General features: G+C 42.6%; 1 protein-coding gene across 3 annotated transcripts; it reads right to left on the reverse strand.

The window, feature by feature from the left end:
• Positions 1-3,565: 3,565 nt before the first annotated feature.
• Positions 3,566-26,188, reverse strand: FAM177B (family with sequence similarity 177 member B). 3 transcript variants are annotated; one of them, XM_054983967.1, is made up of 6 exons: positions 26,059-26,188; positions 21,852-22,007; positions 18,114-18,180; positions 17,594-17,691; positions 16,995-17,108; positions 3,566-5,851 (listed from the first exon to the last, which is right to left on the reverse strand). In XM_054983967.1, the coding sequence occupies exons 1-6, from the start codon at positions 26,083-26,085 to the stop codon at positions 5,633-5,635; spliced, it is 681 nt and encodes a 226-aa protein (XP_054839942.1). In that variant the 5' UTR covers positions 26,086-26,188; the 3' UTR covers positions 3,566-5,632. The 3 variants fall into 3 exon arrangements, with proteins under 3 accessions (XP_054839942.1, XP_054840099.1, XP_054840018.1); XM_054984124.1 differs by lacking the exon at positions 16,995-17,108; XM_054984043.1 differs by lacking the exon at positions 16,995-17,108 and having other exon boundaries at positions 21,834-22,007.
• Between the last annotated feature and the right edge of the window lie 368 nt (positions 26,189-26,556).

Below are 26,556 nucleotides of genomic sequence, written 5' to 3' on the forward strand. Positions count from 1 at the left end.
ATGGTGTTGTTAGGATCTATATGAGAGCAAAGTTGGCATCTTGGTTTGTTGGCCTTGGTACCAGAGTCCATGTTACTGTTAAGTAATTTAATTGTGTGTGAGTAGTTGTTTCAAGTTAGCAGGCTGTCTGTAAGCAAGAAAAGGTCACCCCTCAGTGCCTGTGTGAGGGAAGTGTCACAAATCCAACCTTGGTTGTAGGTCATTAATAATGTGTTGAACTGGCTTGAGTTGTGGGCTGTAGGTGGCCACCAGCGGTGTTATTTTCTTTGGGCTTGTCTTGTAGCAAGCTGTCCCTGGATGTCATTCTGGCCTTTCCAATCATCTTTCTCACCATGTCAGGGGGATACTGTAGTTGCAAAAATGCCTGTTGCAGATCCTTCAAGTGAGTAGCTCCGTCTGAGGGGGCTGGAGCAGATGCAACTATAGCGTAGGGCTTGGCTATACCCAGTGGGTTGCTTGATGTGGTTGGGGTGATAGCTAGAGGCATGCAGATATGTTTGCTGATCTGTTGGTTTCCGGCATAATGTGGTACATACGTGTCCCTCATGTATCTGTACTGTGGTGTCCAGGAAGTTTATTTCTTGTGCAGAGTGATTCATAGTTAGATCAATGGTGGGGTGAAAGTTCTGGAAAGTCTGGTGAAATCTCTTGAGGGCTTTTTTGCCATGGGTTCAGATTATGAGCCTAAACTTACTAGGCACACTTGCAAATATACAAATAACTCTACTCCAAGTTTACACTCTAAAATTAATTTTACAAAATAAAATCTGTGTAAATTACGATTAACCCAGGAATCGTCACTTCCATTTGTCAAATCACTGGATTGCCCTAGATAGAATATTTTTCTCCATTGCTTAAATATTGAAAAGATAAAGTGCACTGAGAGAGCAGGTACATAGATTCTTTTTAATTATTTGTTTTTAATTCTATACAGTTTCTGATCTGTAATTTGCACTTTTAAAAGCCTGTGTGTTTTCAGTCTGTTCATTTAAAAATCTTGTTAATTCAACTAGGTCCTTGCAACTTTGTGTTGCACTGCTAGCTAACTTGAGTCTGAGGAGATAAGGTGAAAGATAATTTCTTTTAATAAATAAATAAAAATGATACATGCACATACACTCTAGAATCAAACATGATTGTATCAGGCACTACTATATTCTTGTCCAACTCTACAGAAAACATTACTGTAAAACTGTAATTTACATCAGATGCTCTTAACATACGCTGTTTTGTGGCAATTTAGCCTTAAGAGCTTTGTGGAAATTTATTCTCCCCTTGAAATCTGAAATGGTCTTCCTTACACTCCGGATAAAATGTTATTCCCACGGATGCCAGGTTGTTTCTTTAGTCTGACACATTTTTAGAGAATGGAAATGAGCTGAAGAGGTGATAAGAATATCTTCCATACGACTCAAGCCTTGACACTGTTAAAATTAGTTTTCATTGTCTTGTTCTTTGCAACCAAACATTCTCACAGGCTAACTTGTCAGCTTCCAGATTTATGCTCTTGAAAAGGGATTAAAAGAAAATGGGGCTTTGGTCCTCTATAATGGTAAAATCCCTACTAAATTCATCCTAGCAACATTGGATGCCACCTTTCAAGACTAAAAAAAATTAGAATGTTTACGCTTGTGAAATTCATGGCAGATTTTTTTCTAGGATATGAATGTGTGTATGTTTCTATTAAACTATTAAATAGCTGCATTGGTAGGAGGAAGCTGAACCAGTGAAAGGATCTCCTGCATGAAAAAATACAGCAAAATGTATTAAGTATCTTTATTATATTAGCATCAGTTATTCTACTTGTAAAAAGGTTCTCTGGGAAGGGGGGATCAGGAAACAGGAATGATTGTGAGGACAGTTTGCAAGATACAGAGAGAGGAAAATAAAAGTTGTTTGCAGCTCTGAGGAAGAGTTCTGGTGAACTTGAAAGCTTGCACTGTTTTGTATCATTGTAACCAATCCTACTGGAAGGTATTATGTGCACTGTGGTCTGTTTGTAAAAAGAGGAGAGGAAGAGAAAGAATCTTCCAGATTGCACTTGGGATGAAGACAGGGATGAATGGGGTGTGGCAGTCAATTCCTTTTCCTTCTTTTAAGGCCTGGGCCCAGTGAGAAGGTGGCTCTCACCTACAATGGATGTATGAGGTATGCCTCATTCTACACCTACTCACATCACTTGTGCGGGTATTGTTAACAAAGAGGAGAAAGATGCAGAGGAGTTAGCCGTGTTAGTCTGTAGTAGCAAAATCAAAAAGAGTCCAGTAGCACCTTTAAGACTAACCAACTTTATTGTAGCATAAGCAATTCTCGAAAGCTTATGCTACAATAAAGTTGGTTAGTCTTAAAGGTGCTACTGGACTCTATGAAAGAGGAGAAAGAGAGCCATTTTCAGAGTGAACAATTCTAAGTTAACATATGTTACATTTAAATAACAGATCTAGTTAATGCAAACAGGCCGATTTAGCATAACTTCTAAAAACAGAGTATCCTTTCCCACTCATTTTTCTGCACAATGTAATGGTAGAACAAAAATGTCCTATTTTGCTCAAAGACTGTCAAATTGGATCTTATAATGTAGTGCCATCTTGTGGAAATACAAAGTAAGACTCTCGCAATACAAGTAAGTTGATCTAATAGAAGTGGTGTGTAATTATTTTTGAACACATTTCATTTTGTATGCTCATTAAGGATTCCTTTCTAAACATTTAGAATGAATTTTAAAAGATAAGAGAGATGATTCGACTCATCTCCAATTCACTCTGTGTATGTTATATGTTAACTGGTGATTCTAAGGTATGTTAGTGATTGTGAGGATAAAATCCAAAATATTCCAGTATAACAGCAAAATAGGGTTTTTTTACTACAACTTTATCTAGACCTTAACATTTCCCTTCTCAGAACAACTTTGTGAAATCGGGGGCACAAAGAGTTGGTAGACTCCAATCAAGTTTTTTACAACTCCACACCCATTAACAATGTGGCCACAACCTCCTCTGTTCTCTCCTCCTCCGTCTGTCTATAGCAGGACAAGACAGTGCCTCTTGTTCTTGGCGGTACACTCAGGAGGGTGGCAAATAGACCAGGGACAAGGAAATATGAGCAAGCCACAGCAAAAGCCATAATTATAAGAGAGTTGTTCAAAGTTCATCTGTCATCCTCATTGAAGGATTGCCACATTGAGTCTCTCTACATGAGTTGTTAGCAATCGCTTGCCATCCCTGGAATGTCCTCATAGTTTACTAAGATGAGAATCCTTGGCAGATGCATAAAGAAACATTTTGAAGCCAGTGTGCAGTTTAATTGGACTGTGAGCTGAAAGTGAAGAACCTTGTGGTACAAGGAATGTCTTTGAAAAGCTGACTTCAGAATGATGGCTTTGCTGCCTGCTACAGGAGTATCAGTTTGTTTCTAATATGCTCTGTTCACGTATAAAGCATATAATAAAAAGATAAATATCCAGTGTTTTCCCAGCTACTGAATACCAAACAATGAACTTCTGCTCTTGGATTTCTTACCATTCATAGATGTAGGGAACACTTTAAGTATTTATTTGGCCCAATAATAACAACAACAACAATAACATTCAATTTATTTAACACCCACTCAGAGTGGTTTACAAAGTAATTATCCCCACAACAATCTCCCTGTGAGTGGGTGGGGCTGAGAGAACTCTGGAGAGCTGTGACTGATCCAAGGTCACCCAGTTGGCTTCAAATGGAGTCTTCCCAGGACCTACTCATGCATTAGGGAGGAAGGGCTCCTGCCCAAGCCATTTTCTTGTGTGGAAACAATGCTGAGGAGGAGCAAGATTCAGGTCCAGTAGCACTTTAGAGATCAACTAGATTTCCAGGGTGTAAGCTTTCAAGAGTCAAATCTCCATCAGACACATGAAGGGGAAAAGGATAGGAGACTTTAAAATCCAGGGAGAGTAATGGAGGGGTATTGCAAATTAGATTGTCAGGAAGCTAGCTATAATACATGTTGTAATTATGTTGATAGGACATAGGTGCAAAGTGTGTAAAATTACCATCTGTAATGTGACAAAAATCCTATGTCCCTATTCAACCCTGGAGGTTCTATTGTTCCAAATTTGCAAATAAACTCAAGTTTAGCCATCTCTAGTTGCAATTTTCCTTTGAAGTTTCTCAGCTTGAGAAGTGCTACTCTGAGATCAGTGATGGAGTGTCCTGGCAGACTGAAATGCTCTCTTGCTGGTTTTTAAATATTGTGGGTTTTGATATCCGATTTATGTCCTTTCATACTTTTGTATATTGTTTGTCCAATATATAGAGCTGAAGGGCATTGTTGACATTTGATGGCATATATAACATTGGAAGATGAACAAGTGAATGAATCTGAGATGATATAGCTGGTGTTGTTGGGTCCAATGATTGTGCTGTTGGAGTAAATATGGGGACAGAGTTGACATCTTGGTTTATTGCAGACTCTGGACCCAGAATTTATGTCCATGTTGGGACATGCTTTGTTATACGTGAGGGGTTTTTAGGTTGGGGAGGGCTATCTATGGACAAGAAAAGGTTTGCCTCCCAATGCCTGTGAGAGAGCAGTATCTGTCTAGCATAGGTTGCAGTCATCGATGCATTGAACTGGTTTGAGCTGGGGGGGATTATTTAATCATTTTTGCTTATCCGTTTGCACAGAATATTCCACATGGAGCAGCAAAAATAGGGAAATAACTCCCCTCCTCAATGCTGTTTTTGTGCAGGAAAATGGCTTGGGGAGGAAGGGGAAGGCAGAAGCCTTTGCTCCCCAGTGGTGGCATTCTGAACCCATTTCAACGCTTCTTTTTTCAAAAAGAAGCCATTCTCCACAGCTGCTATGTGGCTGCACGGAACCTGAGTTGGGTCCAAGGAACTCTGTCCCATCTCTTGAAAAACAGTAATGTGTAGTTTAGCCCTAATTGATCTGCCATGCCACTGAAACCTACTAACATACTGCTACATCTCACATGCTGCAGATTCCTTTTCAGAACAACCTGATTACTACATTCAAATCAAATTACATCACAATTTAAGTACAACATTCCATTTCTCAACATTCCAAATATCCACAAAGAACTACCACAAAGTATAAAACATATGATGCAGAGAAAGTCATTATATTTTCATGGTTCATTCTCTCTCTTTCTCTCTGTCATACAAACACACACATAATCTGTGACCTAGTTTTGGCAAAAAGAGAACCTACTTCCTTCATTGTTGTAGTTTTTTTTAAAAAAAATTCTGCCTTTGCCTATCCATTTATCTTCTGAAGAAGGCTTGCATATTACATATAATCCTGGATGCATGCAGTTCATTGAGAGGAGGTAGTGAGCAGGCCTCCTGCATCTCATTCTTATCCTACATGAACTGAGATTGTACCTTAAAACATACTCAGTATGTCTTAGTAGCCACACAACATTTGAGGACACAGTAATAAGGAGAAATGGTCTTTTAGGAAAGCTTATCTGCTATTGCTCATTTTTTCATTGAGGAATCCTTGCCAAATGCAGTATGAAAACTGCTTCTAAGGTCATTCTGACATCACTTCCTGAGTAGCTAACAATGTATTCTTTTCTTTTGGAATGTACGTTGTTGCCAGGGCAAGTGTAGTGACTCAGACACTGCTCTTACTTTCCTGGGACTGGATTACTCTTTTGATCTGCCAAGCTACAGTCTCCATGTTCAATGACATTTGTATAAGTGTCTCTCTGACAAAATACAGATGTGTCTTTGCAATGAAGGGACCCGTATCCTATGCTCTGCATCTCCAGGTGCTGTTTTTCATCCAGTGCAGCAGCTCCCTCCATCTCTACCATCTCTTCACCATCTTCATCACTCTCATTTTCCTGAAACATATCCCAGACAGTAAAAGATGAATGTCTGTATAGTGTTGTCAAGTCCCCACCAACTTATGGGGACTTCAGAGAGTTTTCAAGACAAGAGACATTCAGAGATAGTTTGCCATTGCCTGCCTGTGTGCAGCAACCCTGGCTGTCCTTGGTATGGTCGTCTCCTATCCAAGTACTAATCAGGGCTGCTTAGCTTCTGAGATCAGTCTAGCTTGGGCTACCCAGGTCAGGGCAAAATAAATTTTTTAAAAAATCAAAGTTACTCAGGTAATGACTTGCTTGTATGTGTTGCAATTGAAGGAGACTGTGCATGAAAACCAGAGGGTGTGCGGTCACATGAACATGGGATGAATGTATAAATAGGTAATTTTATCTATTGCACAGTTAATACACATGCGGTTTCCACACAGAGAAGACAAAAACTGACTAATCATATACAAAAGTGTTCAGATGATTCTTATTCTGGAACTATTGTTATTTATACATATTTCCAATTCAATTTGCATTGATGGTATATTTGCTGAACTGCTGCTTAAGCTTGTGCACAATCCTAAGAACATTTTCCTGGGAGTAAGCCCCACTGAATAGACTGAGTAGTATTCTGAGCAAATCTGTTTAGGATTTCTCTCTTAGTTGTCTTTCTTCCCTCCTTTGGAGTGACATTTAAAGTATCTGGGGGCAGGGACTAGGAGAAGTACCCCCTTTTCTTACCCTTTCCTGTCCTGTTTTAGCTCCTTTTACCATTAAACACTGCCCCTCACGGGTCATGGGACCCTGAAGAACAGCAGTGGGCCATGATAGTGGGAGTCTTCTTTTATGAAATCAAGCATCTTCTTGAAAATATTGGGTTGGGTGAAGCAGTTACAGCAGGAGGGGGAAGGTGAAAAAATTCAGCTCCACTCACAGAACTTTGCTTGTGATATTTTGGCTCTGACCTGTTCTGTTCAATATTTTATTTGTTTGAAAAGACAACTAGGATTGAAGGTGAGTAACAGAGTAAAAACCGTATGAACTACAGAAAGTATAAAACAAACCATTAAAACTACCAGTAACAAGTTCATAAATGACATCCATCAGAAAACCCAGCCCCTAATAACCAACAGACTACAGAAGCCATCAAGTGACTCCAAAGGCTCTCTTAAAAAGTTCTGTCTTACAGCCCTTTGGAAATTACAAAAGAGAAGGGGTTTTCCTAACTTCCCTGGAAGGCTGTTCAACAAAGCAGGAGCAGCTACAGAGAAAGCCCACAAACAGGCAACAACAGAGTACAGCCTTGCTGGCTTTGGGATGACCAACGGGTGCTGCTACGCGGAGTGAAGTTGCCACATAGGTCATGATCACGATCATCGGTCTTTCAGATCAGTGGGCCTCCGGCTGTGCAGCATTTTCAAGGTAAGCACCTTGAACTGGACTCAGAAACTAATAGGCACCCAATGCAAAGACAGCAAAGGTCTGGTATGATCCCTGCTGTACTGAAAGCCTCAATACAAATTTTAGTGAGATTAACCCATTCAAAACAATTATTAGTGTTATGTTTCAAGATTCTAGAAAATCCAAAATCATCTTTCAAATTCATATTCACTGACAGTGAACACATGCAATAATAATAACATTCAATTTATATACTGCCCTTCAGGATGACTTAACACCCACTCAGATCAGTTTACAAAGTATGTTATTATTATGCCCACAACAGCAATCACCCTGTGAGGTGGGTGGGGCTGAGAGAGCTCCTAGAAGCTGTGACTGACCTAAGGCCACCCAGCTAGCTACAAGTGGAGGAGTGGGGAATCAAACCTGGTTCTCCAGATTAGAGTCCTGCGCTGTTAACCACTACACCAAACTGGCTCTCTACAAGTTGATGACAAATTTAAGAATTCTGTGAGCGCAGATTTTCTTATAATTTTGTCCTGACAGCTATAGATGTGGCGCGTTTTGCCTTCCTAGAGTGAAAGATGTTTGAAATGTAAGTGATCATATATGCTAAATGTTTACAAATGGCACAGAAGCAATAAAAGTTCTTTGAATGGGTAGTCATATAATTGGAAGACTGTTCTAGGTTTCTGCAGGACAGGCATAATTTTCACAAACAGCAGGTGAAGTAGTAACACTGGATCTGGACTGTATTACAGTTGGTAGCACATGATTACATGATGAAAAGTTCCCCCTCACATGAGAAAAAGAAATTCTATACATAAAAAGTAGCATTTTGGAGGGAAGGTTAGATTAGAACCATTCTTCCTGACTGTTAGTTTTCTATGTGCAGGTTGCTGTTTCTTTTAACATTCCCTCAAATGATTCTTACCCTGGCTGCAGACTTAAGTGGTACAGTACACAGACAGCTATGAGAGCCAGTTTGGTGTAGTGATTAAGAGCACGGGACTCTAAACTGGAGAGCCGGGTTTGATTCCCCGCTCCTCCACTTGAAGCCAACTGGGTGACCTTGGACTAGTCACAATTCTCTGGAGCTCTCTCAGCCCCACCTACCTCACAGGGTGTTTTGTTGTGGGGATAATAATGATATACTTTGTAAACTGCTCTGAGTGGGCATTAAGTTGTCCTGAAGGGCGGTATATAAATCGAATGTTGTTGTTGTTGTTGTTGTTGTTATTATACAACTTCATTTGCTGTTTGTGAGAACTGGGCAATGGTCATAGCCCGATTGTGGAAACATTTCAATGCAGTAGCATAAATATGAGACATCTGTCTTGCTGCATAAGTGCTACAATTTTTTTAAAGTTTCTGTGTAACCAGCTTTCAAAGGAGCCTAATTCATTAATTCCACAGAACTTTACAGCCACAGAGGTTTATCTTTACTCTTCACAAATTCCTGTTCCAAGCTGACTGCATTCCAGCTGTATGCTTCTTGTTGCTCAGCTGACTCACTAGAGAACTCTAGGACTGCCTTTGATCAGCTTAACTTCCAACAACATACCCAGTTATCATGGCCATCAGTAACAGGATGCTTAGTACAGTAAAATGGGCAGGACATTTTGCTCTAAATTTACTCAAGTTTGTCAGGGAAAGACCATAAAGAGGTTTCATGGAGGTAATTCAGTAAGATGAGTGTTCTGGGCCATCACTAGGAAATAGTTAAGTGGAATAACTGGCCCACAATGACCTCCTGATAGGACTGTAGTAAGTACCTGTGTGAGGTTTTCAATGGTCATTCTGTCTCCTGAAACAGGTCTTGCCCCTTTTTTGTGTGTTTATGTTCTACAAATATTACATGATGGAGTATTTTTTAATCTGACATGGAAAGAGTAGACAGAGATATTTTTTCACCCTCCTTCATAACATGCAAATTATGTTATATTAGGTTATTTCTTACTATATAAAAGGCAAAACATATTCCTGACAACTTGCCTCCTACCCTGGTGTGCTTCCTGAGGGCGCTGCCATGGAGGGAAGCCCAGATGAGGCAGCCCATCCCTCCAGAGAGCACGCTCAGGCCAGGATCAGGCGCAGAGTAGGCGGTAATGCCTGCCCCTCACCTTCACTGAACTGGTCTCAGGAGTGCAGCAGGTGGCAATGCCCCCCCTCCTGTCTTCACCCAGCTGGGATCAGGCATGGAGCAGATGGCAATGCCCGCCCCCCACCTTCACCAAGCTGGGATCAGGCACAGAGCAGGAAGCAATGGCCACCCCTCGCCTTCACCCAGCCAGGATCAGACGCAGAGCAGAAGGCAATGTCCCCTCTTCACCTAGCTGGGATCAGGAGCAGAGCAAGTGGCAATACCCACCCCCTTCACCTTGCTGGAATCATGTGATGAGCAGATTGCAATGCTGTCCCTGGATCAGGTGTGGAGCAGGCAGTAAAGCCCATCCCCCATTCGCCTGGTGAGAACCAGGCACAGAGCAGGAGGCTATGCCTGCTCCCCTTCACCTGGCTGGGATCAGTAGCGGAGCAGGTTGCAATGTCCGCCCCCCTTCACCCGACCAGGATCAGGAGCCTAGCACGTGGCAATGTCCACTCCCCACTTTCACCCAGCTGGGATCAGTCATGGAGGAGGAGGCAATGCCCCCCTGCCCACCCTCCCCTTTCTAGAGCTTTCCCCCCCCACAATGGGCTTTCCCCCCACAATGAGCTTTGTTAGTAGTTCTATTATATTAGGTGAACAAATCTAACTGTCTGGCAGTAGGTTATTACAGAGAGAAGGCTGCCTTCACATGCAATACATAATTTTACTGACAGCATTCAGTCCCACAAGAGAGCCACCTTTCTGAACTAAAAAAGTCCAGAAGTACCATAAACATTTGGTATCTCTGAAATCTGGGTCAAATTTTCTAATTTGATTTGGTCGGATTACAGAATCCTGAATTTATTTGTCTATTATTCCCTAAGGGGGAAACTATCCAGATGGATAGGGTGGAGGGTTCAAGCAACCTCCACCAAATTTGCAGGGAAGCTACTCCTTTCTGTTCACTAAAGACCTGCTCCCCAAAGTTTTGGGAAGATCGGACTCAGGGGTCCAATTCTATTTTCCCCTAAACAAGGTGCTGTGACCCAAATAGGTGATTTCCTAATTTGTTGGGGGAATTAGCTTTGAAGGAGATGAGCAAGAGGGTGTAACTGGGATTTTCCATCTATGTTTACAGGGAATATTCCCTTAGAGAACTCTCAAATGAGCCAGGCAGATGTTCAACTAGAAAGGGTTTTTTTTATATTGAAGACAAATTAAAGGGCCAACGTACAGAAATCACACATAGCACACTTACAAGGCTAACTAAGAAAATCAGGGAGGAAAAGGGAAGAAAGCGGTTTTAGGCAAGGCAATAGTTACCCGTCTCGAAGATAGGGGTCCATGAAGGCAGCAGCAAAACAACCAGCATTTCACATGAAGAAAAGAGGCCCAAACAGATTTGGGGGTGTGGGGATGGATCCAGAACACACACACACTTACTGGTGACTAGAGAGCCTAGATAAGGGCAAAATGCTCCCTGGGGCAAACTGACATCTCCTCCCCCCCCTCCCAGAAATAACTTAATGAGTTGTCCGGAGGTTGGACAATAAGTTGGGAGATGTTTGATGGATCCTATCCAAGGTGGACTATAGGTGAAAACGTGTTTGATGACCTTGTAAGTACTGGATGGGGAAAGCAACCAGGTTTGCTGAGTAACTTGATTAGGGTAAGTGATTGCAGGGAAATGAGATCAGGCATTGACAAGGTAAGTCAGGAGTTTCTTGGGATATCTCATTGTCCTAAATTATGCATCTCTTTCTGGGGCATGGAGGACTGTCAGTCAGTCAGTCACTTTCATAGAATCATAGAGTTGGAAGGGGCCATACAGACCATCTAGTCCAACCCCCTGCCCAGTGCAGGATCAGCCTAAAGCATCTCTGACAAGTATTTATCCAGCCTCTTCTTGAAAACTGCCAGTGAAGGGGAGCTCACCACCTCCCTAGGGAGCTGATTCCACTTTTGAACTACTCTGACTGTGAAAAAGTTTTTCCTAATATCCAGCCGGTACCTTTGTGCATGTAGTTTTAGCCCATTGCTTCGCGTCCTACCCTCTGCTGCCAACTGGAACAGCTCTTTGCCCTCCTCCAAATGACAGCCTTTCAAATATTTAAAGAGAGCAATCATGTCCCCCCTCAACCTCCTCTTCTCCAAACTAAACATTCCCAAGGCCCTCAGCCTTTCCTCGTAGGGCTCAGTCTCCAGACCCCTGATCATTCTTGTCGCTCTCCTCTGCACCCTCTCAATTTTGTCCACATCCTTTTTGAAGTGAGGCCTCCAGAACTGCACACAATACTCCAGGTGTGGCCTGACCAAGGCAGTATAGAGAAGGGCTATGACCTCCTGCGATTTCGATGCTATGGCCCCTTTGATACAACCTAGGATTGAATTAGCCTTTTTTGCCACCGCATCACACTGACTGCTCATATTCAGTTTACAGTCCACTCTTACCCCAAGATCCCTTTCACATATACTACTGCCCAGAAGTGTATCCCCCATTCAGTATTTGTGCTTCCCATTTTTGTGGCCCAGATGTAATACTGTGCGCTTGTCTTTGTTGAATTGCATCCTATTCACAGCTGCCTCCAGTATTCAGGTCTTGTTGAATTTTAATTCTATCTTCTAGGGTGTTTGCTACCGCTCCCAATTTGGTATCATCAGCAAATTTAATGAGCAGCCCTTCCACTCCTTCATCCAGATCATTGATAAAAATATTGAAAAGTACCGGGCCCAAAACCGAGCCCTGCGGCACCCCACTGGACACCTCCCTCCAATCTGATGAAACGCCGTTGACCACCACTCTTTGAGTGCGGTCCTCCAACCAGTTCCCTATCCATCAAACTGTCCTATAGTCTACTCCACAGTCTTCCAGTTTGCCCATCAGAATGTCATGGGGGACCTTATCAAAAGCTTTACTGAAATCCAGATAAATCACGTCAACAGAGTTCCCCCGACCCAGTAAGCTGGTCACTCGATCAAAGAAGGAAACCAGGTTGGTCTGGCAAGATCTGTTAGGAACAAAACCATGCTGACTTCCCTGGATCACTGAGTGGTCCTTCAGATGCTTACAGATTGATCCCTTTAAAATCTGCTCTAATATCTTCCCAGCAACAGAAGTCAGACTGACCGGCCTGTAGTTTCCCGGGTCATCCTTCCTCCCTTTCTTAAAGATTGGGATAACATTCGCTCTTCTCCAATCTTGTGGCACATCCCCAGTCCTCCAGGAGGCCTTGAAGATGATGGACAGGGGTTCTGCAAGTTCTCTGGAAAGTTCTTTCAGCACTCTTGGGTGCACCCCATCTGGCCCAGGGGATTTGTATTCATCCAGTGCAGCCAGATGCCTCTCCACTACCTCTCTGTCAATGTCAATTAGCCATTCAGGTGTCCTGCCACATTTTCTACTATCTCTAGATGTGCCTGAGTTCTTCAGGGAGAAAACAAAGGCAATAAAGTCATTAAGCCTGTCTGCTTTTTCTCTGTCCTGCATCAGAGTTTCCCCATCTACTCCCAACAGCGGTCCAATTGCCTCTTTTACCTTGCGTTTGCTTCTCACATATCTGTAGAAGTTTTTCTTATTGTAGTGAGCCCTCCTGGCCAGACCCAGCTCGTACTGAGCTTTGGCCTCTCTGATGGCTGATCTGCAGTACCTCGTAACCCTCATATACTCCTCTTTAGAGGTCTGTCCTTCTCTCCATTTCCTGAACATTTCCTTTTTCTCCCTTAGCTTATTCTTGAGCTCTCTGTGCATCCACATCGGTTTCTTGGAGCCCTTACCATGTTTCCGTCTTGCTGGGATAGTGAGGGCTTGAGCTTGCAAAAGTTCGTGTTTGAGAATGGCCCACCCTTCACTTGCTCCTTTCCCTTCTAGCACACTCCCCTACGGAATGACTCTCATCAAGCCTCTGAGTTCATCGAAGTTGGCCCTACAAAAATCTAACCTACGAGTCTGGCTATGAACTTCCTTGGCTCCCCACAGCAACTGGAATTCGAGAAGGACATGGTCACTTCTCCCTAAGGTCCCCACCACCTTCATCTCATCTACCAATTCTTCCCTATTGGTTAATATCAAGTCTAGTATGGCCGAACCCCTTGTAGCTTCCTCCACCTTTTGAAAAAGGAAGTTATTGGCCAGGCAGGTCAGGAAATTGTGTGATTCATGACGCTTTGCTGAGCCTGTCTCCCAGCACACATCGGGGAAGTTGAAGTCACCCATAATTACAAGGTTCTGATGTCTGGATACTCTGCCAATCTGCTCAAAGAGGGCAGCATCCATTTCTTCTTGCTGGTCAGGTGGTCTGTAGCAGACTCCAACAATAATAACCTTTGTCCTTCCTCCCCTTATTTCTACCCACATACTTTCCACCGGGCTGTCCGCCCAATTCTCCATAACTTCTTGACAATCAAGCCCTCTCCTCACATACAACACCACTCCACCTCCTCTTCTACACTTCCGGTTTTTCTTTCACTCACACTGGTCATTTTCCAGGCTCCCGCCCGCTGGCATCCACTTTGGGCCTTGGGCATATGATATATGGGGAAAGTTGTTTATAATATTCCATCTATAAACTGCCCTTATAGCAACGAGGAGGAGTCTGACTGCTAACAGTGGCCCCAGCCAATCTCCATTGTTTCCTATGGGGGAAACCAAGACTTTCCATACAAAGAGAAACCTTAAGCAATGGCAACCCCTGGCCAAAAGCCAGTCCCAATGAAAGCTGAACTAACATAGCCCAGCAGAACCAAACTACAGCAAGGGAACCAATGTCAAACCAAAGAACTCCAATGACAAACCAGAGAATCTCAAACAGAAGCAAGTGGGTTGAGGCTTGCCAGACTAGCTGTGGAGTATAAAAGGAGGCTGGTGGTGGCTTGAACTGTTTTGGAATTTGGGTGGGGATGGAATGAGAGGAGAGGAGAGGGAATCCATGACTCTCTCCTCATGGAAGAAAGCAGGCAGCAGAGGTTGAGCAACAGTGAGAGCCGAACTAGATGAGACGAATTACACGAGTCTATGCGAGTGGCCAGATTCAGTTTTTTTCCTCACCTTCCCGTGTTTCTTTTACCACCGACAAACTCGTGTCTGTGGCTCTCCTCTGTGCACACATCAGCAAGATAGCAGTTTACATTGGTGAATGTCCGCAGACTGTATCATCAAGTTGCCGTTGCAGAATGGTGATTCTGTTTTGCTTCTGCTTCCCTCTTCCTGCACAGAAAGGCAATAGGGGACAGGGAACGGTTTAAGCATGTGCAAACTGGCGGTGCATGATGGGATACCATTCCTGCATCTTGGAGGAGCACAGAAGAAACTCGTGCCAGCATAGACATGGGATCAAGCACAGTCTGGCCAGGCTGGCAACTGTACAGGAAAGCAACAGGGAGACATGTATAAGTCCGTTCACATGTCATTTACGTGTCATTCGTATCATGTAGTTCAGCTCTGTGTGAGAGGGCAGCAGAGTGAAGTGGCTTGAAGTGCAGATGAGGCAACCTCTGGCAGGAGAGCAGCACAAGGCCAGTGGGGGCAGCAGGCAGAAGCTGGGGGAGAAGCCAGCCAGGAGCATGGGGAGCTGTTAGGGCACGGGCCAAGGGAGATGGTCTTGCCCCCCCACATGCCTAGGAAGAAAAAAACCCAGACTGCAGCATTCACCAGATTAAACTGAATAATCTTAGTTTAATCTGGCCCATTTGTATCCAACTTCCCAAATCTGATCCAGGACCCTCTATTCTGAACCAGTATAACCAGATTTTGCTGGATCAGCATAAAGGTGGCCAATTAGCTGATATACAAATGCCAGATTGCATACCCCTACCCAGAAGCCATGAGTGCTGGATTAGATCCCACAATCCATGATCAGAAGGTGCTGAAGGTCACCAATCTTCCTGGTTCCACACCTCCCTCCTTATCCTGCAGCTATTTCTGACCCCAAGAAAGGTTATAGGACCCATGTGGAATCTCAACCATATAGGCTGGGGGCTCTATTTTGTCTCTTGCATGAGCAGAGTTCAACTGATGGAAGAGGCAGAGAGGAGCAATTTTACATCTTCCCTCTCCCTAGAACAGCCACCCAATTCCGGAATAAATTTGGAAATGGCTATTGGAGAGCGAGGACAGCCAGGAAGATGGAGATCCTTATGTGGACCGCACAAGGTTCTTGTGCTGGATCCAACTCATAAAATAAGTGTTGATCAGGTGTGTAATGCTCTAGCTTTGGATGTCCTGCATTGTATAGAAGTTTGGACTAAACAGACCAATTCTAAAAGCATTAGTAGTGACAACTTGACCCAATGGAGGGTCAGGGAGGAATCAAGAAGTGTTTATTTTTCAAGACACACACAGACAGACATGTAGCATCGCTCCCCCTCCATGTCCAAGGCATGCTGAGTCACCTATCACAACAGTCTCAAAAGGAAAGGATGGGGGGATGCGAAACTCTTTCTTGCTTCTCCTTATTAATACACATGCAATCCCACAGAGGGAAGATGTAGTACTTTTGGATGATTTCTGAGCAGAAAAACACTGTGGGGCTATTTTAAGCACCCTACTCTTTTCTCATCTTCCACTCAGACCTGGAGGATTTGGAGGCTTCTCTTCACTACATAAAGAAGGTCATGGTTTCAATAAATTTTTCATCAAGGCTTGTCCCTCTTTGAAACAAAATGTAGTAGCCCACCTACTAAAATGGCTAATTATTATTCTTCCCCTTTTCATCATGGAGACTGAGGTCACTACACACAGTTGCATATAAAACACCCTGTGGTTATGTAGGTATGTAGGTAGGGCCAGTTTACTGCTCAAACAAGCCAAGTATTTGCTTGGAGTGGAAATCAGCAGGAGGTATAACCTGAGATGAGATGACTGTTGGAAGAGGAGGATTCAGCGCTATCCCTTTCCTCAGGTTTCAGAGGGGGACAAATCAAAGAGTTAGAAAGATAGAGAGGTCAAGGGGCTCTGCTTATGGCTCTGACTGTCCTTTGATATGTAGATCCACCCTTTGCCTGCTGGTGCGGGGAAGGCAGAATACAAATTGAATAAAATAAATAAATAAATAAAATAGATTGCTATTCTCAGGATTTCATCCTCCTGACTTCTTCTCTTCCTGACATTGTTCCAGGCAATATCCCTCTCTTCTCTTCTCCCTCCATCTTGGCAGCATGGATGCAGGACTTGTCCTATCATCCATGTCCTTCCTTAGACTAGATAGGTAGTTAGGATCTACCTCTTCTCCTTTCCTATCAGAGCATGGAGTTCCTACAATAAAGAACTCTTACTTCTTTTCTAAATATAAAACAAGTGTATGATTTGTTATTTTCTCTCCTGCACACACAGCAGCCAGCAGAACCAGCTCACAACCACCTATAACCACGCTTCCTATGCCAAACAATAGACTCTGCTAATGGCACAAACATGGAATCCTTTAATTAGGTTTCTGGGGCCTACATATAATTTATTTATCAATGACAAGCATGGCTTAGACTTGCTGCTCCCTAGGCTGGGTCTTAGTCAGGCCAGTTTGTCTGCGCCTGCCTTGCAGTGGTATGTTGGGAGGCGTGTGCTCCCTCCCCACTCTTATCACCTGACTCCAATGGGTTGCAGAGACCCTCAACAACCATTGGAGCCAGAATAGCAGAAAGCTGCTGCTCCCTGGCTCTGCTGGGCTGCAAAGATTTTCTGCAACTCACTTTAGAGTTGGTGCAGGTATGCTGGAGGAGGACCGCTGCTTCAAAACAGATGGTCTTGGAGCTGGGTGGTAGTAGTATAAACAGTGCATCTCCTTCCGTGCTGTGTTCCCACTGCTTGGGACAACAAAAAGAATTGAACCAGACTTGCCAGAAGAGAGAAATCGCTTTGCCAACTCACTCAACAGGGACATATAGATATAATTTAAGAAAACCCATGAGCTGAAAAGATTAAAGCACATCTACAATGTAAAAATGAAAGGATACACAAAGATTTCCTCGTGATCACTAATGCTATCAAGCAGCGAAAAGCAGTTCCTTCTGATGGCAGATTGTGCATACCATCAAAGAGTGAGAAGTTGCCTATTTTCTTCTTTTAATCACAGAGAACAAGCTCTCAAGATAGCAAAAGCTGAAGAATATTATTTTTTTGTTTATCTCCTGCTCATCCCATTTCTTACTTGTTTCTTGAGGATCTAGTTTTCTGTACTGTGCGTGATACACATCACAATGAACTCTTAAAAGTAAATCATTCCCAAACATCTTGATCACAAATGAAATGCCTTACGTTTTTACTCCACACGCTACTATATGGTGCTTACCTTTCTCTGAGTCCTGTAGTGTTCATCGATTGCATACTGATATTTGGGTTGGTCAAGTCCAAATAATGTGGCCAATTTCCCACCAAGAAATTCACAAGCTGAAAGGAGAAAGAAAGCAATTGGAGCCCCCATTCTAAGGATAAATAGGCGCCTGACAGTGCAGGATGACCCAGTGCTTGTCATTACTGCAGCAAGTCGGACATCATCTGAGCAGTCCAAATGGTTGCCTAGCTCATTAACATACAGACAAAACCAGGGCTGGAGTGGACTACCCTGTCCATGCATGCCTTATGGACCCTACTGCACTTAATTGGTTTAGCTGATTTCCAAAGAAGGTAACCAGCCTTTTCCCCTCTAATTGATGGAAGTGTTTCTTACCAGAGAAGACGACCAAGCCAGCTCCTTTGCTTTAGAATAACTTGCGAGTTTGTTCTTCATCCATTACCAATTATGTGCTCATTGTTCTCATCCTACCAAGCTGGCCACTTTGCAAAGGAGCCAAAACAAAACAAGTACTTACTCAAAAAAGAAAATGCTGCAACTTGCAGTGCCCAAAATTGCAGGAAAGCACCCCAGGAGAGATTGGCCTATGAAAAAGAGACAGAAGTCACAATACAGAGCAATTGTCACACCATAGCAATTGTCACACCAATAAAAGCATATCGACAATAGGGACACTAGATTTATGTCTTGGTAAGGGAACAAGGCAGATCACAGCTATATCGGAATTGTAATCAAGTTGTGATTTCTGGTGAAATCTAATTGTTCAAATGTACAAAAAAATTATCCTATAGAAGGAAAAGAACAGAAAACAACCCCCCATTAAAATTAACATCTCCTTTTTCCTATTCTATTTGGACAGAGCTATTTTTCATCTATGAATAATGAATATAAGCCACCTCAAACCTTAGAAGAGGTCATAAATGAAATTATTTTTCTGTGACGTGACTTAATAAAATATTGCAACACTACAATACTATTGTCCAGACAGTCCCATGCTACTTCGACCTTTAGAACAAGAAGGGCTACTGTTATGACCCTTACTTTCTCTAGGGTCGATTTTGCCTTTAATCTTTCCCTTAACACCCTCTGGGTAGTTTGCTGCCACCAGGAATATTATATTCCAAGATATTTTATTTAAGTTTTCCCTTTGGTAACGTTCCTAAGTGTCAGGCTTCTTCGTGGTTCTATGTGGCCCTGAGGATAAGAATAGGCTATAGCTATGATGGCTACTCTGGGATATAATAAAAACAAAATAAACTTTTTTTTTCAAGAAGCGTATTGGTTTCATAAAGTAGTTCTCGGTTCTTAAAGTTACTTCATTTAAACTCATTCACACAGATCTCTTCTAAGGCTTCACACACAGTAAGCCTCTTTCTCTGACTCAATATTTCTCACAGATGTGCTTAAAGTTACTTAGGCTGCACACAGCTTGCCTGCTTTCTCTAGACTCACTTTCTCTCACAGAAATGCTTAAAACTCCTCAGGCAGCACACAGCTAGCCTCTCTTTCTCTCTGACTCCTATTCACAGAAATATTAAACCTGCTCAGGCAGCACACAGCTGGCCTCTCTTTCCCTGACTGAGTGTCCTTTCACAAACATGCTCAGTTCAGGTTCCACAGTTTGTTCACACAGGTTATATTTCTCTCATAAACACTTCGGCTGCTTCCACACACGTTGGATAATCCACTTTCAATACTCTTTAGTGAACATTTGAAACTGATTTTCCATGTGTGGAACAAAAAATTCACTTCTAAAGGATTGTGAAAGTGCATTGAAAGTGGATTATCCAATGTGTGTGGAAGCAACCTTCAACATATTCAGGCAGCACACAGCTAGCCTGCTTTCTTCTGACTGAAACCTTTCTCTCTCTCTCCCAGTCTAAACTGCATTCACTCCGCCCACAATCTCAGTCAACCAATCATATCACTCACTCATCCCTCTCTCACCCCCACTCTTCACCTAGCTCAAACCAAGCATTTAAAGATACATGCACATATTTACTTGAAATCATTACAGCTACCTTCAACATTCTCAGGGGCCAGGATCTTCTCCAGGCAATTGTCGACAGGCTAATAATAGTGTATTTTGCCACACAAATTGACCCTTTCATAATTGACCAGGCACCATAATAAAAGTTTGTACAATCTAATAGTAGAGGATTCCAAGTTACGGAGTTTGTACAGTTCAGGCATTATACACTTGAAGACTTCAGCCAAATAATTGACTATCAGTTCAAATGTGTGAAATTTAACAACAACAACAACATTCTATTTATATACTGCCCTTCAGGACAACTTAATGCCCACTCAGAGTAGTTTACAAAGTATGTTATTATTATCCCCACAATAACAAACACTCTGTGAGGTGGGTGGGGCTGAGAGAGCTCCTAGAAGCTGTGACTGACCCAAGGTCACCCAGCTGGCTTCAACAGGAGGAGTGGGGAATCAAACCCAGCTCTCCAGATTAGAGTCCCGCGCTCATAACCACCACACCAAACTGGCTCTTTAGCCTTATCATCATCGAATCTGTCTTTATTTTCATAGTTTCCTTAGGAATACCAGGTCACAATGCTCTAGTGGTGGTAGAAACCACAGCTGAAGGTTCCTTTTTTGGCCTGCCTTCTTCCTTCCTGCCAACAGTCTATTCCTTACCCTACTTTTTAGCTTCCCCATCACCTCTCCAATAATCAGCCACTCCCTATATGAAGTTTTAATCCCAGTCAAACTGGTGTCCTTCTGTATCAAAATCTGGACTGCAAACTACTTTGTCCAGCCAAGCAATTGAGCATTTTATGCCTTCACTTGAGTAAAACCAGAATCAGAGGCTTCCTTGCTCCCACAAGGACAGTACAAAATAGGCAGCTTTGCATATCAGTTAATGTAAAATCCAAATGAGTGCAGCACTGAACAATTTGCAATCTTTTTGTTTTTCGTCTTTATGAGTGAAGCGCTGGAGAATACTGTTGCCATACCTTGAGGAAAATTTGATAGGCCTTGCTAGGCAGTCATATCTTGTTCCTGGCAAATTTACAAATCACTCAGTAGTTGTCAAATGGAACAAAAAGCAGATTTAGGAGGAAAAGCTGGATGGCAGAAGAACTCTTGTACCTCTGCTGGTTTGTCTACATTACACGCAGCACTACGCTGTACTGGACTTGCCTGTTTTCTCCATTATTGACACAGTTTGTTCACTGAATTGATTCCTAAGATTCCCTACTACATTCCTTCCAAAACGCTGTATTTCAGTATTCACTGTTCTAAAATATTGACTTAAAGCAATTTATTTAGCTTCCAAGGCAATTACAGTGTCATCCTTTCAGGTATGAAGTTCCACAACGCTATTACTAACCCACTGTAGAGGAAAGATTTGTGACCTGATTTTCATTACTTCCCTCCTACTTCACTACTCTCTTTAATTCCCACTTGACCTTTCTGTGCAACAAAATTGTTCAACAGGAAGTGAAAGTGTCAGTCTTATTAAATCCTTTTCTGTTTTCAAGTTAAAATATCAATGTTTGTATCAGCAATGTTGAGTGCAAAACTGGCAAAAGCCACCCTCTTAAAGACCCTAGCCTTTGACTAGCAGCAGCTACAGCAACTGCATGGAAGAATAGAAAGCTAAAGTTTCCCCCAGGCATTACATTGCTTTTGGAAAGGGGAAAGGAAGAGTGGGCAGAACGTGGAAGAGACCTTGTGTGGTTTAGCTGGCTTTTCTTTGCAAGAAGCTTCCTGGGCTTGCTTCTCAACAGTTGCCCAGCAGTTCTCACTCATATTCCACCCGCCTCCCGTGTTCTTTAAATGAATCTTTCTGGGCATGGATTAGCACATGCATCATTGACACAGAACTGGGCTAGTTATTTTGTTGTTAAAGTTGTAACAGCACTCTTTTAAGTTGCTCCTCAGAAGTGTCACTCACTCTCTAATCACACCACCAATTCCTAAACACTTCGAACTAAAGAGCAAGAGTACAGTAGCACCTAAAAGACTTAACAAAATTTGTGGTAGCTTTTGTGAGTCACAGCTCACTTTTTCAGATACCATGAGCTGTGACTAACAAAAGCTCATACCCTACCATAAATTTTGTTAAGTTTTATAGGTGCTACTGCCCTCTTGCTCTTTTCTACTGCTACAGGCCAACTAACATGGCTACCCATCTTGATCTACTTGTTACTAAAAAGCCTTTATCTTTGTTTTCCTCTTCCTGTGAAGGTAACACAGAAAACATTCTCATTCTCACTCCGCTGCTCTTCCTCACAGTGTCAAGTGGCTCATGGATGTCCTCCTCTTGATCTTCCTCTTCTGAGCTGAATTCTTCCAAAGATTCACCACTTGCAAAGTATATGATCCTTTTCGGAGTCTTTTCTTCAGAATTTTTATCTCCCTCTTGTTGGCTACCGTCTTCCGCTGCCTGCTAATTAGGAAAAAACATAATCAACTGAGAGATGGAAGGATACTTCTCCAAGTGGAGGGCTGTGTGCAATTGCTCCTAATTTCCCCCCTCCTACTATAGATCCTCACCCTTGTACCCAGTGCTTTTCTATGGGGAGAGAGGTGTCCATGAAGCCCAGAGGCAGCATTTCAAGGGACACAGTGAACTACAGCGAGAGAGAGAGGCAGTGGAATTCCAGTGTGCTAGCTCACAGTTCTTTGATACAAGCTGATGTCTCCAAGGTAGACGGTTTCATGCCCCAAGTTTTATGAACAAGTTTGTAGATATGATATTAATACTCCTAACTGATGTTAGGAATTAGTGCTTCAAAATTAAATCTATCACCCTGTTCATGTGAAGCAAAAAAAAATCACCATTATGTGGAAATTATCATGTCTGTGTTGACATTGGACTGCACTGACTCTTGGGTATAAGTGAAGGTTGGGTCCTCCCACTTATCATAACCTCTCATGTCCATAAACTAGGCTTCCCTGATCCCTTATTTGCCAACACAGAGAAGAAGGGAACGTTGGCAGTGCCATCTTTCATGTCCCTGTCTTCTGTACAAAGTAAGGTTCATGACTCAAATGTGTGCTTCTGTAAGAACAGAATACAATTAAAAGGTCATTTGCAAAATTACAGGACTCATTCATGGGCAGTTATATTAATAATGACAAAAGCCTTGTAGCAAAAACTAGAGACATTGGGCAGTCTCCTTCCATCTGCATGTAGAATGAAAACAGAATTTTCCCACATTCCCCTCCATCTTCGCAGCTTCGGTGCACAGAAGGGGCTGCAGCAAAGCAGAAGAATGCAGGAGAACTATACCTTCTACACACACAGTGGTAGGATTTTGCATTATGATTTTCAGTTAAAGTATGATTATTTGAAGCATGGGATGGGGGAAGCCGCAATCAATATAATACAAAGTATGAAGGGGGAGAAATCTTGGATATTTTGAATGCATTGGTCACATTGTATCATCCTTACGGGGACCCTGATAAACCTGATCATGCAAGATGTATTCTAGAAATATTTGAGTGTGTGTTTTCATGATATACCTAGGTGCTCAAACGAATTACTATCCCACCTCACCTTGAGTTCCTTTAGCGGTCCCATCCAGCTCCATTTCAGCTCTATATCCTCAAGGGAACTGTTTCCCAAAGGTGGAACCTCATGCTGCTAGAGAATGGCAGAGTAAGGATTCGGTTTCGTTTTCTCAGCCATGCCGGACGCTCCTCTCGGCTGGTCCGGGAGGAAACGACCGGGCACCCTGACCGGGCGGCTGATCCGCAAGGATTAGCCCCCAGGACTCCCAGGGAGGGAGCCAGGGTCCGGGACGCGGCGGGAAGAACTCCCCGAAATCAATGCGGGGGGGGGGAATTGCCCGTTTGTCCCTATGGAGGCCGGCAGATGTGCGCGGCGCCTCGAGTGCCGCCGGGCAACGAGAAACGACAAGTAAAAGAAACAGGCGGAAGCCTGTAAACAAGCGAATCCCTTCTGTTCTACAAGCGTTTGCGAAGGAGAGGTTGATCTGAAGAAGACTCGCTCTTCCCCTTCGTTGAGTTCCAGAATTTTGTTGGCGCCCCCCCCCCAAATGGCAGCAAAGAAGCAAAGTCCCGCTCTCGGTAAGTCAATCTCGGCTACCTTGCAGAAGGGGGAGTCGCTCGAAGAGTTGGTACGCAGGGCGGTGGTGGAAGCTATAAAACCCTTTGTTGACAAGCTGAACGAAACTGATCAAAGGGTGGGCTTAATTGAAAGCGAGGTGAAAACCATTAAGGCAGCAGCGGGGGGGGGGCAGAAAAGTCTGCTCTGGAAAGTGCGTCACTTGTGAAGGCTACAAAAAAGGAGCTGAAGTTGGTGGAGAACCAGCTGATCGGGCTACAGGTGGAACGAACGCAGACAATTTTGCGTCTCCAAAACGTTAAAGAGGAGGAAAATGAGGATCTGTGGGATTTGGTCTCGGAACTACTGGCGACACCCGCGAGGACGACTAAAGAAGAGGTCAAAAGCGCCATTTTGGAGGTCCGTCGGGCTTCTTCAAAATATGCAACAAAGCGACAGTTGCCTCGTGAGATCATTATTGACTTTTCATCTAAAAAGATTCGGGACACCATCCTATATAACTCATACAATGCGGATTTGGACTTTATGGGTTTGAAAGTCAAGATTTTGAAGGACTAAATTATAAGGACTAAATATAAGGAGCGATTAACTAACAATATTTTCTTTTTTTTCTGACAAGTTTTGTACCAAACTGAATGTCTGAAGATATAGATGGGTCAAATTGATTGACTACGTGAGGAGAGATATATAGAACTATTATAAAAAGATAGAATGAGTAATATATATAGAGAATAAGTCAAATTGTTTGATATAAACGAATGTATGATCTATATGGTTTATGATATATAGAAATACCTGAAATTGAAAAATTGGGATAAATTGTTTATCTAAGATGGAAACAAAGGCTTACAGTTTGGGCATATAATGTTAAAAATAGTTAAGGATGTACTGCTTAGAATAATGGAGAATATATATTTGTTTTAGATAGAGGAAGCTAATAAAAGTAAGGGAAAGGGGACAAAGGGTTGGAAAGCTGTTGGAAGTCAACAAAAAGGGGGGGGAAAGGGAGGGGGTTAGAGATGAAAAAATTGGGGAAAATTGAATGTAAATGTGGAAATAATGGATTCTAACCCAATAAAAATTTTTCAAAAAAAAAAAAAAAGATTTTGAAGGACGTTCCATTTCTAGTCCGGAAACGGCGTTTTAAATATAAAAAGTTTGCAGCACTTCTGAGGGACCATGGAATAAAGTACAAATGGTTATTCCCGGAAGGAATATGGTTCAGATATAAAGATCAGGCCTATAAGATATTATCAGAAGATCAACTAAAGGATTTTGAGAATAAAAACCCAGAACTCTGCTGCACCAAGAACGAAGAAAAGGAGGAGCCGGAGGGGGGGGGGGGGAGGAGGAGAGCATCGCAACAGCAGTTGCACAGAGAGAATTGCGTCCGGGACCTAGAAGGGGGAGGAAAGTTTAATCAGAATTTGAAATGTTTATTCTCTGTATGATTAACCACTCCATCATTATTCTATGGAGCTATTTTTGTATTATGACAGTATGAAGGGAAACATTGAAGTGTAGTGTTTAGTGTTTGTAGTTCATTCCCCCCCTTTTCTTTTCCCACCCCCTTTGTCCCTTCCCTCTCCCCTTTCCTTGTGATAGTCTTGTGTAGTGTTTTGTAGCTATGAAAAATAAAAAATTTATTAAAAAAAAAAAAGAGAATGGCAGAGTAACACAGGCACCCAAGCAAAAGCAATTGTATAGGTCTTTCACATCTCCCCAGCTGCATGTCACCTCATCACCTGAAAGCAGGTCTCACATTCCTGAGAGCATCCATGCATGCAAGACAGAACGGGGGTCCCTAACAACCATACCAGCAAGAAGAAACCATTAACTAGATCACACTTCACTTAACTATACCATGTTTCTACTTCTACTTCACTTTATATATGTTGCAGATGATGCGTTCAGTAATAGCTTTCTGTATACATGCCAGATGCCAACATTCCTTATTTTTAAAAAAACTGAAGCTAGGGTGGGGCCATGAAGACAGCACCAAATTCGTTTCTCACTAGTTGCATGGGTTTAGCCTTCACCCCAGAGATGTCCCCAAGTCACTAGGTTGCATAGATAGAGGAACAGTAGCTGTCCAGATCAAAATATATAGCTTAAGTTACACAGTACAGGAAAGAGTAAACGTGTAGTTTTTTAAAAAAACAATTCAGTAATTCCAAACACTGGATGCATAAATGCATTGCACTTTTATATATGACAAAACGAATACATCCAAAATACAACACTGTTTTTTAAAAAAAACAGAAACCCCATTCATTTGTGTTTTTAACTTTAGCTTTCTGGACAGTTACAGACGGGAAAACTTCCAAGATTTGTCTACATCACTCTAAACAGGGCATTAATTCTTGCAAAAATACTAATGTTCTGAGCAAAAAGCACGTTAACTCACCTTTAAAATCTCTTGCCTATCTTCCATCGCAGAAAAAAAATCTGATTTAAAGGCTTCTCAGGAGGAAAACAACACAACTACCTAAAGATTGGTGCATAGACCTTTTGGGAGCATTAGTCACTGAAACCAAGAGGCTGGTCAGGAAACACGGGAGTACAATAATGCTTCAGGATATTGCGCTCTGAAAAAGGGCTGGCTATATTTGAACTGGGGGCAGGGTTTCCAAATTACAAAGGCTTGGCTGAGGGAAGGTCGAGGGCAAAGATGAGTTTTAAAAACCGGAAACTTCTATGTGAAATCTATGTGTTCCAGCTTTTGGGAGAGATTTTCATTATTATCTCTCACACCTTCGCTCAAAAATCTTTTCTGTTTAATAAGGTTAAAAGTCATAGGTGTACGTTTTACTCGTTTCCAGTCGATCTAAAGAGCCAGAAACAACCACACCTTACCACACATAATTTGAATGCGACTCAAGAAGACGCTGTGCCATCTAGTGGC

Source organism: Eublepharis macularius, chromosome 1, assembly GCF_028583425.1.
Source record: "Eublepharis macularius isolate TG4126 chromosome 1, MPM_Emac_v1.0, whole genome shotgun sequence".
Classification (NCBI taxonomy): Eukaryota; Metazoa; Chordata; class Lepidosauria; order Squamata; family Eublepharidae; genus Eublepharis; species Eublepharis macularius.

Coding starts and splice junctions, on each gene's coding strand:
- FAM177B (XM_054983967.1), bottom strand. CDS start 26,085: ATGGAAGATAGGCAAGAGATTTTAAAG. Junction 17,109..17,593: donor ACTACAGGACTCAGAGAAAG/GTAAGCACCATA, acceptor TGTTGTCCCAAG/CAGTGGGAACACAGCACGGA. Junction 5,852..16,994: donor ATACCTGCACCAACTCTAAA/GTGAGTTGCAGA, acceptor GATATGTTTCAG/GAAAATGAGAGTGATGAAGA.